This window comes from Dipodomys merriami, unplaced genomic scaffold, assembly GCF_024711535.1.
Source record: "Dipodomys merriami isolate MVZ:Mamm:240054 unplaced genomic scaffold, mDipMer1.0.p SCAF_10, whole genome shotgun sequence".
NCBI lineage: Eukaryota > Metazoa > Chordata > Mammalia > Rodentia > Heteromyidae > Dipodomys > Dipodomys merriami.
The window spans coordinates 12,703,312-12,720,779 of NW_027202271.1; the positions used below are offsets into that span (position 1 = coordinate 12,703,312).

At 42.9% G+C, this 17,468-nt stretch overlaps 1 protein-coding gene and 1 non-coding gene across 2 annotated transcripts; one reads left to right on the plus strand and one right to left on the minus strand.

Moving 5' to 3' along the window:
* Positions 1-3,790: 3,790 nt before the first annotated feature.
* On the minus strand, positions 3,791-3,863 carry Trnaa-ugc (transfer RNA alanine (anticodon UGC)). The gene has a single exon. It is a non-coding gene; the product is annotated as a tRNA-Ala (tRNA).
* A 10,192-nt stretch (positions 3,864-14,055) lies between these two features.
* LOC138838177 (olfactory receptor 11A1-like) lies at positions 14,056-15,060 on the plus strand. The gene has a single exon (XM_070037375.1). It carries the CDS (start codon positions 14,056-14,058, stop codon positions 15,058-15,060), a length of 1,005 nt encoding a protein of 334 aa, XP_069893476.1.
* The last annotated feature ends 2,408 nt before the right edge of the window (positions 15,061-17,468 follow it).

Below are 17,468 nucleotides of genomic sequence, written 5' to 3' on the forward strand. Positions count from 1 at the left end.
AAAAGGGAAAAGGTCTCCTGGCCTGGGCAATGGAATAAGTATCTATAATAGAGTAATATGATTGTCCAGGGTCTTAGAAATAACAGGGCAAGTCATGACCTCATGCTTACCTATAATTTGATTGTATCTCTGCCCTTCCCTGTAAGCAATAAAAAGCAACATGCAGGCCAAGACTCATAGCTAAGTCCAGAAAAGAAAATAAATTGCCTCAGGTGAGAGGAGCCATTATTTCTGCAGAAATGTTTGTAAAATGGGGTATCAGGGTCATCTGGAACAATTCCAAATATTCAGGGAAAGGCTTAGAGTTTTGGAGATGGCCCAAAGGAGAACAAGAAACAATGGCCACAGCACTGAAAGAGGAAGTGTTGGAAAAGACATAAGCACAGCTAATAGAGGAAAAGTTGCTGCCCACACTTCCCCATCTGGGGCTCATCACCATGCTCCACGTGAAGGCTTACATCTGAATCAAACCAAACTCCCAAAGAATCAATAACCCAATTAATAAATTGGAGAAAGAGTCACATAGACACTTCTCAGAGGAAGAAATACAAATGTCCAATAAATACATGAAGAAATGTTCAATGTCCCTAGCCATAAAAACGCAAATCAAAACATTACATTCTATTTTACTCCAGTCAAAATGGCCATCATCAAAAATATTAGCAACAAATGTTGGCAAGGGATGTGGGGGGGGGGAAAGAACCCTAATACATTATGGGTAGGAATATAAAGCAATGTAATCATTATGGAAGGCAGTTTGGTGACTTCTTACAAAATTAAACATAGAACTACCCTATGGTCCAGCAATGCTACTCTTTGACATTTATCCAATAAAGACATTTGCACACCCATATTCATTGCTGCAATAGTCACCATTGTCAACTTATGAAAATGGCCCTGGTGCCCTACAATACACAAATGGATAAAGAAAATGTGAGACAGACAGACAGACAGACAGGCAGGCAGGCAGACAGACTGACAGACAGACAGACAGACAGACAGACAGATAGATAGATAGATAGGAATGAGAATATATTATTCATCTATCAGAAAAAATAACATTGTATCAATTGAAGAGAAATGGATGGACCTGAAAAAAATTACGTCGAATGAAGTCAGGTTCAGAGAGACAGAGAACACAGGTTTTCTCTCAAATGTGGAAGGTAAAAGATCTAAAATATAAACATATATAAAAACAGATATAGGGCCACATAAATACTCAACGTGACTAAAGTATGGTATACACAGAAGTAGATTGGTGTAATTCCTATAAACCATTAAGAGGCATTTTATCAGTGAACACCAGGAAGCTGAAACATGTTTTTGTCTGAGGAAGGGGTGGGGCTTGCTGAGAGGAGGGATTAATGAAGAGAGGAATGGTGGGTGAATACACTCATAATACACAATGCACATATATGAAACTAGAAACTGAGGGGATGAGTGATGTAGGGGTAGATTGGGAGGGAGAAGGATGCAGATGCATTGTGGTCATAAATTGAGGTGCTGAATTAAAACCTCTTTGTATTAAAAGATAATAAACAATACATTTTTAAAAATGGAAAGAGTTTGGGAACTGGTGGCTCATACCTATAATCCTAGCCACTCAGGAGGCTGAGATCTGAGGATCACAGTCCAAAGCCATCCTGGGCAGAAAAGTTCTTGTGAACTTGGAAAAAATTATATTAAGTGAAGTAAGCCAGGCCCAAAGAAACATAGGTCCCATGGTTTCCCTTATTTGCAATAACTAGTATATGTCTAGGACAAGCAGAAAAGGTCAAAAGCTATATATATATATATATGACCATATAAGATGATGCTAATCAAAATGAACCCCAAGATAGGGACACAAGAGGTTTTATTTTTCTTGCTGTTTTTTAATGTACTTATAATGTACTATGTGATTTTTTTTCTTTTGTGGTATAGCCCCTGTTTTCAGTATATTTGATTCTGGTACCCTGCATCTTGTATATACATTCTTCTAATTTGGAAGGGGAAGGGAAATAACAAAATGCTGAAATAAGGATACAGGTAGACCCATTGTAACAATGAGATGTACAAGACACTGTGTTGAAAACAAACTTTATAATTTTGGGGGAGGGAGGAGTTGGGGATGTGGGGGAAGGAAGGGATGGTAGGGGAAAAACAAAGGAGGGGGTAACAATGCTCAATAGGAAATGTACTCATTACCTTACTCATGTAACTAACCCTTCTCTATAGTATCTTTACTATGTGTGTGTGTGTGTGTGTGTGTGTGTGTGTGTGTGTGTGTGTGTGTGTATAAAAGAAAAGAAAAGTTCTTGTGAGACTCATCTCCAATTAACCACTCAAAAACCAGAAGTGGCACTATGGCTCAAATGGTAGCTCAAGTAGCTAGCTTGAATGGTAGAGCACTAGCCTTGATCAATAATAGCTCAGGGACAGTGCCCAGGCTCTGAGTTCAAGCCCCAGGACTTGTGCGCGCACGTGCACACACACACACACACACACACACACACACACACACACACACACACATACATTTTTTTAAAAGGAACAATGGTTACCTATGGGAATGGAGTTGCTGTCCAGAATTGACCTTCTGAAGGTCTGGCTGAATTCTATTTTTTGGGCTGAGTGTTGTTACAGAGGGGTTCAATTTATAACTTTCATTAAATAGTACATTTATATTTTACACTCAATTCTATATTTCACATCCATGCATATGTTAATCCTTCTTTAGGGTTAGTTTCTGGGGATTTTATTTGTTCCTTTGAATAGGTTCTGTTTTGCTGTTTCTTTGTATGTTATTATTTTAAGCTTGCAGTTCAGCATTTGAAAACCAATGATCACTCCTAATGTTTGATGGAGGTTTCATACTGAGAGAATTTCTTCATGCAGCCCCACTAGAGAATCTGGACTTCTCTCAACCCATTTTTTTATTCATCTTGGCTAGTTGTACCTGCAACCTCTTAATTGAAGACCAGCTCAGCTCCTGCTGCCTCCGTGTCTTCCTCTAGATACTGCAGTCTCTGGTACTTTAGAAAACAATGGTCTGGAGTTCCACCAAGTGTCAGGCTGTGGTACTACAAATCTGATCTGGACCAAGCCACATTGTTTTCCATTTGTTCATAATCACTGGCAACCTACACCTTATGTCTGTTCCTGTCAGCCCTTAGATTCAGACAATCTAGAAACTAGGCCCTGAGCACCATTCCAAAATAAATGAAAAGGACTGGGATGTAGCTCAGTGGCAAAGCACTTGCCTAGCAAGCGCAACATCCTGGGTTTGATACCCAGTACCAAAAAAGAAGATATATATACACATATACAAAATTATACATATATGTATATATAGCTTAAAAACAAATAAAAATCTAGTATATCAATTTCATTCCCTCCCCTTCCCAAAATTAGCAGATGAATGCTGCTAATTGTCCTATTTAGCTTATGAGATTAATTTCATGCTACCTTTGAGTAGGAGAAATGCTTAACTTAGTTCTGGATCTTTCAAAGTGTATATGATATTAAATCTGTGATTACATGGTGAATGGGAATCTGGGATTTCCTCTTGTATCATCTTGCTGGTGCCCTTTATTTTGTATTTCTCTAACTAATAAGCACATTCATCTGCTTTTTTTTTTTTTTTTTTTTTTTTTTGGTATTTCTGCTCATTGTTTTTTTTGTTTTGTTTTTGTTTTTTGTTTTTTGCCGGTCATGGGGCCTGAACTCTGGGTCTGGGCGCTGTCCCTAGCTCTTCAGCTCAAGGCTAGTGCTCTACCACTGGAGCCACAGCGCCCCTTCCGGCTTTTTCTGTTTATGTGGTGCTGGGGAATCGAACCCAGGGCCTCATGCTTGCAAGGCATGCACTCTACCGCTGAGCTACCTTCCCAGCCCTCTGCTCATTGTTTTTGTGTTTTCCAAGTATGATAGCTATTCTGTTGTCTGGATTTTGTTATTTTCCTTTGAGAAGTTTGGCTTTGTACTAGTATACTATTAATACACTTGAGATTCAGCTTAATCTTTCCAAGCCTGTTTTTAGAAGTTCTATTAGAATGTATCTGGATCCACTTTCATTCTTGAGCTGATTGATGATTATCAATTACACATACTCCTAAAGTATGGTCTTTCTGAGGTCTCTACTGACTATTCCAGGTTATTAGTGACATTTCTCCACTCTGGTTAGCTGATTTCAAATACCTCCACACTGTATGGGTTCTACTAATAATTTAGTTCTTAAGAATATTCAGTCAAGGGCTGGGAAGGTGGCTCAGAGGTAGAGTGCTTGCCTTGCATGCCTGAAGCCCTGGGTTCGATTCCTCAGCACCACATAAGCAAAAAGAAAAAAGCCGGAAGTAGTGCTGTGGCTCACGTGGTAGAGCGCTAGCCTTGAGCTGAAGAGCTGAGGAACAGTGCCCAGGCCCAGAGTTCAGGCCCCACAACTGGACCCCCCCCCCAAAAAAAAGGAATATTCAGTCAAATCTCATGGGCATCCTTACACTGGTTTCTAGAATTGTCTTTCTGAACACTTCCCTTCTTTTCTGCTCTACAAATTCAAACAATCTTTCTTCTTCTCTGGGGAAACACCAAATGGTAGACGATCCTAGGAGGAGGATGCAGAGAGGGGCCCAGGCATGGGAGGCCATGGAGGCTTCTTGAGAAGGCTTCAGTAGCAGCCTCCAGGGTGAAGGTTGAGGATGAAGACCAACTGCAGGGTTCATCAAGGCAAGGCTGAAGACAAGGTATGGACCACACACACACACACACATACCCTGTCACTAAACTGGGCCTCCTGGTTAAGGACATGCAGATCAAGTCTTTGAAGGAGATCCATCTTTTCTCCCTGCCCATGAAGGAGTCTGAGATTACTGACTTCTTCTGGGGCATCCCTCCGGACTGAGGTGTTGACAATCGCTGCCCCTTGCAGAAGCAGAGCATGTTGGCCAGCACACAGGTTCAAGCATTTGTAGCCATGGCCAATTATAATGGCCATGTGTTAAGTGGGTGTTGAGGGTTAACGGGTGTTTAGCGCTCCAACGAGGTTGCTGCTGCCATCCAAGGGGCCATCATCTTGGCCAAGCTTTCCAGTTTCCCTGTGCAGAGAGGCTACTTGGAAACAAGATTGGCAAGCCTCCCATTGGCACCATGCAAGGTGCCAGACCACTGGAGTTCTGTGCAGTGCAACTCTCCCCCACCCCTACAGACACTGGAAGCCTGTCAGCTCCTGCCCCAAGATGATGGCCGGTATTAATGACTGCTACACCTCAGCCAAGGGTTGTACCGCTACTTTGGGCATCTTCACCAAGGCCACCTTTGATGTCATCTCCAAGACCTACAGTTACCTGACCCCTGAACCCTGATCTCTGGAAAGAGACCATGTGCACCAAGTCTCTTATCAGGAATTCACTGATCATCTTGTGAAAACCTTCACCAGTCTCTGTGCAGAGGATCCACAAAATAGGATTTTAAAACAGGAATAAATGAATCAAGGGAGCTGGGAAGGTGGCTCAGTGGTAGAGTGTTTGCCTTGCATACATGAGGCCCTGGGTTTGATTCCTCAGTACCACCTAAGCAGAAAAAGCTGGAAGTGGTGCTGTGGCTCAAGTGGTAGAGCGCTAGCCTTGATCTGAAGAGCTGAGAAACAGTGCGTAGGCCCAGAGTTCAGGCCCCATGACTGACAAAAAAAAAAAAAAAAGAAAGAAAGAAAGAAAAGAAAGAAAGAAAGTGAATCAAACTGTCTCTTCAGCATGACAACCAGGCTTTTTTTCCTTTTCTGGATCTCACATCTGCAAAGTGTGTCCAGGCAAGAAGGGAGAGCTCATTTCAACAACTTTTCCTTCATTACACCTATGTGGAAAGCATGCATATATAATACTGGAAGAAAATATTTTTAAAATAATCTAGCTGTTTTAGTTTATGCTGTTGACTTTTTTTTTTAATTAAAAGAATTGAACCCAGGGCCTTAAGCTTGCTAGGCAAATGATATACCAATAAGTAATATCCCCAGCCTAAATGTGTGTGGAGTTTTTTTGTGTGTTGTTGATGATGATGTTGCTTTTGGTTGGTCATGGGCTTGAACTCTGGGCCTGGGCGCTGTCCCTGAGCTATTCAGCTCAAGGTAAGTGCTCTATCACTTATTTAAGCCACAGTGCCACTTCCGGTTTTCTGGTGGTTAATTGGAGATAAAAGTCTCACAGATGTTCCTGCCCAGGCTGGCTTTGAACCACAATCCTCAGATCTCAGCCTCCTGAGTAGCTAGGATTACAGGTGTGATCCACTGGCACCAGGCCTAAATGTGTTTTTTGTTTGTTTGTTTACAACAATCTAAGACTAATCTTGAAAGAAGTTGGCTTGGCTATCTAACTACCTTGATGAAGGATGGCTTAGAATGATTGTTTCTTCCAAGAACAAAATCTAATATTTGGGGGGGGGGGGGTTGCTTTTGCTTTTATGTTGGTCTTGGAGCTTGAACTCAGGGCTTAGGCAACTGTCCCTAAGCTTTTGTGCTCAAGGCTGGTATTCTACCACTTGAGCCACAGCTCTACTTTTTAGTTTCTTTTGGTTGTTGGAGATAAAGGTCTCATGAGCTGGCTTCAAATGTTGATCCTCAGATCTCAGCCTCCTGAGTAAATAAGATTACAGGCGTGAGCCACTGGCACCTTGTCCAAAACCCGATTTTTATTTCCTATTCTTCAATATCTCATTGAGCTCATATAATTACCTCTCATCACATTTTGCAACAAGTTTATTATTTTGCAACAAGCTCACCAGGAAGGTTTTCTGCTCCCGGTGAGGTATTGGAAGACTGTTGTGTTGAGACCATTGTTTGATAACATCGATTTGTCTTTTCCAGGATGAAATGTTGAGTATCAATAAGAGTCACATTAGGATACATTTTACATCATTCTGTACATCTTTGAGTCTATTCTACAATACTTATAATCCAGAAGTAACTAGCAAGTATCCAGGCATAGTTTCTATAGACCATCTTAATTGTATAAGCCTTTTCTAGGGAGAAAGGAAGCCAGTATTTGTTGACTTAGAATTCATACTAGTAGCTGGGTGCTGGTGGATCACACTTATAATCTTAGCTACTCAGGCGGCTGAGATCTGAGGATTGTAATTTGAAGCCAGCCTGGGCAAGAAAGCCATTGAGGTTTTGTTATTAACCAATTAGCCAGCAAAAAGCAAGAAGTGGAGGTGTGGCTCAAGTGGTAGAGCATCAGCTTTGAGCAAAAAAACTAAGGTCCTGAGTTCAATCTCTAGTACTCCCCTGCCCCCTCAGAAGTTATATTAGTGACAAGAATACTTAATTTGTGCTTAAAATTTGCTTTACTTTCAGCACTTTTTCTGAGATGTTATATCTAAGTTTAAAACACATGATCTAACTGGGTGCTGATAACTCACATCTGTAATCCTAGCTACTCAAGAAGCTGAGATCTGAGGAGCAGAGTTTGAAGCCAGCCTGGGCAGGAAAGTCCGTGAGACTCTTATCTCTAATTAACCACCAGAAAACTGGAAATGGTAAAGTGCTAGCCTTGAGCTGAAAAAGCTCAGGGACAGTGCCCAGGCATTCACTTCAAGCCCCACAACTGACCAAAAAAAAAAAAAAAGACACTATCTACATCCCATTTTTATATATTATTTTTGTGCCAATCCAGGACTTGAACTCACAGCTTGGTCACTGTCCTTACTTTTTAGTTCCAGGCTGGTGCTCTACCACTTGAGCCACAGCATCACTTCTTGCTTTTCCTGAGTAGTTTATCAGAGATAAGAGTCTCATGGACTTTCCTGCCTAGGCTGGCTTCATTGGGAACCTCAAATTCTCAGCCTCCTGAGTTACTAGGGTTGCCTTCAGTGCCTGGCTTAATGTTTTTAATAAACATATATCATATGAATTCAATAAGTATTTATAGAGTGCTCATGACATATCACTCATTGCTGCAAGACTGAAGTAGAAAGAGGCAAACAGTACAAATATGGCTAATAGAATATGTGTTTACTTCTTTATGTTATCCATACCTTGAAAAAGGCTGCATTTTTTTCATCAGATGTCAATTTCCCTCTCATGCAGCTTTCCTGATTGCCTCAGGGAAAAACTATCCATGGGACCAACGTTTTGTATCACTCTCATCTTAGATCCCCGTTATAAGCACCTGACAAGAACACAGATGCAAAAGAAGACCTGAGAGCAAAGTTTTGAACCCATGCTTTGTGTAATCATACTCCAAGAACTTTAAAGAATTATCTTGAGCCACGTGCTGAGTTTAAAACACATGATATGGCTGGGTGCCAGTGGCTAGCAACTGTAATCCTAGCTACTCAGGAGGCTGAGATCTGAGGATCACAGTTCAAAGCCAGCAGGGCAGGAAAGTCCCCATGAGACTCTTATCTCCAATTAACCCAGAAAACCAGAAGTGGTGCTGTGGCTCAAGTGGTAGAGTGCTAGCCTTGAGCTGAAGATCTCAGGGACAGCACCCAGGCCCAGAGTTCAAGCCCCACAACTGACCAAAAAAAGAAAAAAGAGAAGAACAAACTTCTTTCAGCTGGTAAATCCCTTAGGCTCTTTAGACAAACTCAAGTATTTTATTCTCAGCTCCTCCCTCAAAGAAAATATGCTACTTTGCTTCCTTACAGTGCCCTTTTCTTATTGGAGGTCTCCAATCTGCCTGTCTTCTGCCAAGGTGAGACACTGGTCCAGTTCTTCCAGGAAGGGCCCAGCTAGTCCATTACTAAGAAAACACAGCCCACAACTCCAAGACTCCAAGTTGTACTATTCCAGTCTCCATCTGCTCTCTGATTTCATATGGAAGAGACATGGTACCATATTTCTGCAACAATATTTCCTTCTTCACATGTATCATGGATCTGCACTTTACAAACTACCTGTACTATTTTGAAGAGAGCTGACCTTCAAAATAGGCTACTCTGTTGATATTAAATTCTCCAAGCAAACAAAGTAACAGTTCCTTCCTGCTTCCTCGCTACTAGAAGATCAAAGCAGAACCAGGGGTCTTCATCCATGCCTCAATAGAAAAGCTGTAAATCCAGTGCTTCTAGATCAGACTCTTGCTAACCCATCCAAGTCTACAAGAACAAGTCACTACAGGCCCACAGCCAGTCTTACTATTCACTTTGGAGATTGAATAATTAGGAAATGCTAAGCTCGTATTTCCTTTATGAATCCGAAGGTAGTGGATCAACACTGGCTTTAATTGTGGCTGTTATGTCTAGCCAGTCTTTGCATAATGATGGCATGGTTAGACTCCAGTGAAACATCTGGATGTGTCCCTTTGGACCAGACCATTCCCCTGGAACCAAACACACATGTGCAACTTCTCACGTTGGCAATAAGTGACACCTCTCCAAGGATGCTTGCCTCCAGTCTTCACAAAGGAACAATGGTAGGTGGCTCAATAAGAGGCCATCATGTCCTCACTACCGACAGAATAAAGACAGCAGTCTCCTGTGAGCACCACGCACACGGACAGAGGTGGCAGAGCTGGCATCTGGCAGAGGGATTGAGTTCAGGAGAGAAGAGGACTTCAGACCCGCAGCAGGTCAGCTACCCTCTCACTCAGCCTGAGTCTCTCGATTCCATCAAGGTTGTCTAAATAGATATGAAGCCTAAACAGATATGAAGCCTAAACAGATATGAAGGAGAGCTTACATATTTCTTTAATACCTTGCTGGTTTTCCAGGAGGTCCCAATAAATGGGGCCATATTTGCCAAGAAAATTCTAGTTATAGGAAGGAACTCTGTTCCCTTCACCTCCATCTTGTCCCCTGAACCTTATCTGATTTTCATGCCCAAAAAGTAATTTTGTAAATTGAAATAGCTTCTCAAGAATCACCTCCAGGAAACCGAGACTCTGAGAAACTGTATTGGCTTTTTCTGTTCTTTTTTCTTTCTTTCTTTTTGTCAGTCATGGGGCTTGAATTCAGGGACACTGAGGTACTGTCCCTGAGCTTTTTTTGCTCAAGGCTAATACTCTACCACTTTGAGTCATAACTCCAAGTTTTCTGTGGTTAATTGGAGATAAGAGTCTCACTGACCTTCCTGCCTGAGCTGGCTTTGAACTGCAATCCTCCAATCTCAGCCTCCTGACTAGCTAGGATTACAGGTATGAGCCACCAATACTCGCTTCTTCTTTTTTTTTTTTACTCCTATTATTAATGTTATTTTTTCTATTCTTAAAGATTTAATTCATCCTTCTCTCTACTTCTTCTTTATCTTTTTTATGCTGGTACTGCTCACTCTGAGGGAGATTATGACTCTATCTGAAAAATAACCTAAAAGCAAAAAGAGTTGGAAATACAGCTTGATTTCAAACATAGTGCTTGCCTAGCATGCAAGAGAACTGAGTTCGAACCCCAGCATCAGCCAAAAATAGCAATAATCTCACCAGAGACCAACTTCAAATTGACTAATTGGCAAAAGCAATAGCAACATCTTGATCATGAGCATTATTTCAGAATGTGGACTGGAGAAGTTTGGGGTCAGCTGTCTGGTAGGTTGGTTTGGTTCATTTTATGAGTTTCTCCCTTTGTTCTCTCTGATAAATCAAGTGTCCTATTTCACACTCAATTTAAGTTTCCCTCTGGTTCTTTAAGAAGTAATTAGTTGGGGCTGGGAAGGTGGCTCAGTGGTAGAGCGCTTGCCTTGCATGCATGAGGCCCTGGGTTTGATTCCTTAGCACCACATAAGCAAAAAGAAAAAAGCCAGAAGTGGTGCTGTGGCTCAAGTGGTAGAGCGCTAGCCTTGAGCTGAAGAGCTGAGGGACAGCAAGCGCCCAGGCCCAGAGTTCAGGCCCCACGACCAGACCCAAAAAAAAAAAAGAAAGAAAGAAAGAAGTCATTAGTCTATAACAGTCAAATATGTTTAAGTGCATATGAAGGCATTCAGTTTGTTTTTTCTGTCCTACCATGTAACTGAACATACGTCTATATAAGCCCAAAGCCACAGTAAAGGTAGGACCAGGGGAGGGATAAAATAGCCCTGTTCCTCCTATTGGAAAATGTAAAAAGTCTGCTTTGTTCACTTCAAAAATGTACAGACTTGGCTGGGGACTGTTGATCATGGTTCAAAACCAGCCTGGCAGAAATAACCATGAAACTCGTATCTCTAATTAACCACCAGAAAACCAGAAGTGGCACTGTGGCCTAGGATCTGTATTCAAGCCCCATGACTGACCAAAAAAGAAAAAGAAAAAAAAATGCAGAGACTTTAGATCATATTGGACTTTCTGGTTTCTGCTTTCTATCACATACACATATACACACATATGTGCACACAAAACTCTTTGACCTTCATTTCTAGTCTTTTTTTCCGTTTTTTTTTTTTTTTTTGGTTGGTTGCAGGACTTGACTTCAGGGTCTGGGCCCTCTCTCTGAGCTTTCTCGCTCAAGGATAGCACTCTACCACTTTGAGCTTCATGCCACTTTCTGTTTCCTGGTGGTTACCTGGAGAAAAGAGTCTCACAGACTTTCCTGCTTGGGATGGCTTTGAACTGCTATCCTCAGATTTCAGCCTCCTGAGTAACTTAGGTACCTCATGCCTGTACAGGCATCTGGCTTTCTATTCTTTTTTTTTTTTTTTTTTTTTTTTTTGGGTCCGGTCGTGGGGCCTGAACTCTGGGCCTGGGCGCTGTCCTTCAGCTCTTCAGCTCAAGGCTAGCGCTCTACAACTTGAGCTACAGAGCCACTTTCGGCTTTTTTCTTTTTGCTTATGTGGTGCTGAGGAATCGAACCCAGGGCCTCAGGCATACAAGGCAAGCGCTCTACTACTGAGCCACCTTCCCAGCCCCTTGGCTTTCTATTCTTAAACGTAGTTCCATCTTGAGTTCTGACTAGCAATATTCTAATATTCCATCAGGGAAGGACTCAAAGATTCCTTCTCTTTTTAGTAGTCCTCTGAAAACCTCTTGTTTGGGAAAGAGGGTGGGGTGGGGGAGGAGAAGGGAAGGGAGTAGATGTGGGAGAGTAATGAAGTGAGTAACTCTAATCAAGGTACATTGTATGCATGTATAGACAAGTCCACATGGAACTCTTTTCACAACTGAAAACAATAAAATAAATCAGATGCCTCTTTCTCTGGCCTAAGTATTCATTGTCACATATTACAATTTTTCATGGCAATTTGGTAGTAGAAATTCGTTGTAAACTGGGTACTGGTGGCTCATGACTGTTATCCTAGCTACTCAGGAGGTTGAGATCTGAGGAATGCAGTTCAAAGCCAGTCCAAGCAGGAAAGTCTTTGAGCCTCTTATCTCCAATTAAACACTAGAAAACTGGAAGTGGCACTGTGGCTCAAAGTGATATTATGCTAGCCTTGAGCAAAAGAGCTCAGAACAATACTGGGCCCCAAGTTTGCTTCAGGAACAACAACATAAAAAACTTCATTGAAATTAATTTATTGGTACAGTTCTTTATTCTTTCCATAAGTACTAATCCAAGTTTTTGGTTTGGTTGGTTTTACTAGTTTCTGACTCTTTTGTTGCTGTTTTCTAGTTTTTGTGTTGTTTATTGTTTATTTTTCTGAGGGTCCTGGGGCTCAAACTCAAAGAATAGGATCTGTCCCTGAGCTTTTTGGTTCAAGGCTGGTGCTCTACTATTTGAGCCACACCTTTAGTGCTGGCTTTTTGGTAATTAAGTGGAGATAAGAGTTTCACATCCTGCCAGGGTGGCTTCAATCCACAATCCTCACTTAGCCTCCTGGATAGCTAGGATTATAGCCTGAGTCTCTGGTGCCTGGCTCTGACTAGTTTTTTAGTTACTAGTTTCTTACTACTAGTTAACCTAAGAGAAGGAAGCCTATACTAAAGTAGAAGTTTCTAAAGACCCTAAGATCAGTGAGATCAATCAAGCATTAGACCTGTATGCAGAAGGTAGGACAGGAGAACCAAGAAAAAAGAATCCTTAGCTCCTGACAAACTGACCAGAGACTGGAAAATGTTTGGAATTAGATTTACCAAGAGTCACCAAGCCACTTGTCCAAGGAGAAAGAATGGCTTCTCATGGTAGTGGAAGATAGGCTAATTCAGATTTGTTTATACTGTCTTTCTCCAAAAGTATATATATATCTAGATGGGTTATCTGGATTCCTGAATCTGATTTTTGTAGAAAGGGAAAATATGGGTGCCTCTGGGATGGTCATAACTTGAGAGTCAGACTACACATCAAGGATGCCATGAGATCTACCTCACCCTTCCAAAAGGATCTTCTATTGGTACCAAGCCAGGTCCCCATGTGAATAGTTTCCTGCTGTTGGGAAACTTCTAATTCTATCACTGAGGGAAGGATATGAAACTGTATATGATATGAGAGCTTTGCATCAAGCCCATTGAGTTTTAATCATCACTTTACCTTAGTGACCTTGAATAATTACTTGAACTTATTAGGGCTCACTCTCTCTTCAATAAACAAAAACTGAAAAACCAAGTGCCAGTGGCTCACACCTGCAATCCTAGCCACTCAGGAGACTGCAATCTGAGGATCCTTCTTCATAGCCAACCTGGGCAGGAAAATCCATGAGACTTGTCTTTCCAATTACCATCAAAAAGCCAGAAGCAGAGCTGTGGCTCAGGTGGTAGAGCACAGGATTGTGCAGAAAAATTCAAATAAAAATTAGAGAAGAGTGCAAACCTCTGAGTTCAATGCTTCGTACCAGCACAAAACAAAAACTTGAGACAGAGAGGGGCTGCGAAGGTGGCCCAGTGGTAGAGTGCTTGCCTTGCATGCATGAGGCCCTGGGTTCGATTCCTCAGCAACACATAAGCAAAAAGCCGGAAGTGGCGCTGTGGCTCAAGTGGTAAAGCGCTAGCCTTGAGCTGAAGAGCTGAGGGACAGCACCCAGGCCCAGAGTTCAGGCCCCACAACCGGACCCCCCCCCAAAAAAAAAAAAACTTGAGACAGAGAGAGAGAGGGAGAGAGAGAGCCAGAGAGAGAGAGAGCGCAAAGCCTGTCTTCCAGTTTGTGTGATACATAAATGAATACATATCCCAGAGTGACAAATGTGAGCACAGGAGGACATTGCTCATATTAGTTACCTTTGTCTCTTTCCCTTGGCCTCAGGTCCAGATGAGGAAACAGCCCAGTGGTGCCAGTGAGAACCAAACCACCTGGCTGATCCTAGTGGGCTTTGGGGAGCTGCATTCCCTGGGCTTCCTCCCCTTCACCCTCTTTCTGGCCGTCTATGTTTTGACAGTCAGCGGCAATATCCTCATCATGGTGGCCGTGGCCTCCAGCCGGATACTGCACACACCCATGTACTTCTTCCTCTGCCATTTCTCCCTGCTGGAGATCGCCTACACGTCCAACATCATGCCTTGGCTCTTAAGGAGTTTTCTGGAAGGGCGGGAAGTCATCTCCCTGTTGAGCTGCCTGGTCCAGTTCTACATGTTTGCCTCCCTGGCGGCCACTGAATGCCTCCTGCTCTCCGCCATGTCTTATGACCGTTACTTGGCTATCTGTCATCCCCTTCACTACCCCGTCCTCATGAGCACCTGGCTTTGTACCTGCCTGGCCACGGGTGCTTGGTTTAGCGGCTTTCTCTTCTCTGCCTTCACTCTGGCCCTGGCAGCCCCTCTGTCGCTCTGTCCTGACAGCAGAGAGATCGACCATTACTTCTGTGACTTTGCTCCAGTTGTGGGGCTGTTCTGTGGGGATGTGGAGGTCCTGTGGGGAGCTGGGGTCAGCATCTCTGGCTTTCTGACGCTGGCTCCCTTCCTGTTGATTGTCACTTCCTATGGCTTAATCCTGAGGGCTGTGCTGTGCATACCTTCAGTCCATGGGAAACAAAAAGCCTTCTCCACTTGCTCCTCCCACCTCAGTGTGGTTGGGGTGTTCTATGGAACTCTCATTGTGGTCTATGTGGCTCCAACAGACCACATGCTCCCCTTGCTCCGAAAGTCCTTCTCTGTCCTCTACACAGCTATCACCCCCATGGCCAACCCTATCATCTACAGCCTCAAGAACAGAGAAGTAAAGGCGGCTCTGCACGGACTCTGGGGGCAGCTCGTACTAGGGCATGGCCCACGGAAGGAGACCACACAGTTTCTGGCTTTCTCCTCCATCACAGTCTAATGTCCTTCTCAAAGTCAGCTGGAAACAGCCTTTGAAACACTAGGATGAAGGCTGAAAGGCAGAGGATGAGTGATGAACAAGGTGAAGGAACTCTGTGCTCCATTGTAATGGGGTAGGGATCAAATCACACACCTATCATAGGGCCTAAACTAGAAACAGCCCTACAAATACCCATGATCAAGTCATTAATTAATAGCCAGGTACCAGTGGTTCATGCCTAGAGTCCTAGCTATGCAGGAGGCTGAGATCTGAGAATTGTAGTTCAAAGTCAGGAAAGTCCGTGAGACTCTTATCTCCAGTTGACTAGTAAAAAAGCTGGAAGCACGGGGCTAGGAAGGTGGCTCAGTGGTAGAGCGCTTGCCTTGCATGCATGAGGCCCTGGGTTCGATTCCTCAGCACCACATAAGCAGAAAAAGCCGGAAGTGGCGTTGTGGCTCAATGGTAGAGTGCCTTGAGCTGAAGAGCTAAGGGACAGCACCCAAGCCCAGAATTCAGGCCCCACAACCAACAACAACAACAACAACAAAAAGCCAGAAGCTGAAAAAAAAAAGGAAGAAGAAATAAAATCTGTAGAGCCATGCCTTGGGAAGCAGAGGTCAGTGAGAAGAAAGTCAGGAGCTCAAACCACTCATGCCCAGGGCCCAGGAGGCCAATTAAGGCCACTGTTGAACAAGATCTCATTAGTCCTTTTGTCATTGATGTTAGACCAATAAATAGTAGAAGAAAGAAAAAAAGATGTTTTTAAAAAATAAAGGCTAAATTAAACACAATGAAAAAAAATTTTTGAAATTTAGCCTCTACCCAAGAATCTTTTTTCCCCCAGTCCTGGGGCTTGTGAACTCATAGCCTGGGTGCTGTCTGTGAGCTTCTTTTGCTCAAGTCTAGCACTCTACCACTTGAGCCACAGTGCCACTTCTAGCTTTTTCTATGTATGCGGTACTACTGAGAAATCAAATCCAGGGCTTCATGCATGCTAGGCAAGCACTCTACCACTAAGCCACATTCCGAGTCCATGGACCTGGTTGATCTGACTACCTTGAGGAAACCTCTGGTACTCAAGAGGTCATGCCTTTGGTAGAGTGCTAGCTTTGAGCTTAAAAAAAAAAAAAAAAACAGTTCAGTGACAGTTCCCTGAATTCAGCCCAGGACTGGCCAAAAAAAAAAGAGCTGTGGGCAGGGCAGGAGCAGTGGTTCTGTGGAATCCAGAATTGAGCAGGGGAAAACAGCTATGAATTTAGCTCCTGCAGTAAACTCACTGGAGTTCTCCACCTAGAGCAGGAACAAAAGCCAGGACCAACCCAGAAATTGAAAGGATTGCTGCCAGCTGGACACTGGTGACTCATGCCTGTGACTACTCAGAAGATTGAGAGCTGAAGATTAAGGTTCAAAGCCAACTAGGGCAGACTCATGTCCAATTAACCACCAAAAAGTCAGAAGTGAAGCTGTGGCTTCAATGTCAGAGCACCAGATTGAATGAAAAAGCTAAGGAACATCTCAGGCCCTGAGTTCAAGCCCCAGCCACAACACACACACACACACACACACACACACACACACACACACAGAGGCAGGCAGGCAGAGAGAGGGAGGGAAGGAGAGAGAGAGAGTCTATGTTCTGTTCTTTCCACAGTGTTGCCATTCCTGGTTCAAAAACAAAAAATGAAGAGAAAAAAAGAAAGGAGATGAACCATAGCCATTTTTATTTAATAGTGAAGCAGCAAGTTGATTGAGTGGTGCCAGAGATAATAGTACTCATACAGCATTTTTCATTTATTACTGTCTTCAATAACTTTACAAATGTAGCTACTATTACAGTGGAGGTGATGTCTTTTTGCTGAGATTTGAATCATATGGAGGAGGCTGCAGGTTTTAGAAGATAAAGAGAAACAGTGCACTCATAGTCAAGTATATAACTTAGGAAAAAGAAATGTAGAGAATAAAGAAACAGAAAAGATGAGAAGTAGGCCAGAGGAGGGGAACTGATCAAGATTGGGTTTGAGATGAGGCAGGTATCCGCTTAATATGGTGTGTAGATTTCAGCACCATGGACAGCACACATTCTGTACTGACTGTAGAGTGGGTACTGGGCAGCTGCTGAGAGAGTTCTCTTGTTTGCAATAGAGAAACTTGAACTAAAAGGGGGAAGCTATGTCTTTTAATGCCTGAAGGGAATCAACAACAGGGAAGAGGAAGACACTGGCACTTGGACACAGCCCCAGGAAAGAAGGAGTAGAGGCAGATCTTTGACCTACATCTAAATACCAGCAATCTTTCCCAACCTTGACTTCCTTTTCCTTCCCCCCCCCCCGGGGATTTCATGTGAATTCTTTTTACTTGGCTCAGCTTCATTGAGTCCTTGTACTGAATAAACATTAAACTATATTCCCAGGAAATAAAGGAACCCAAAT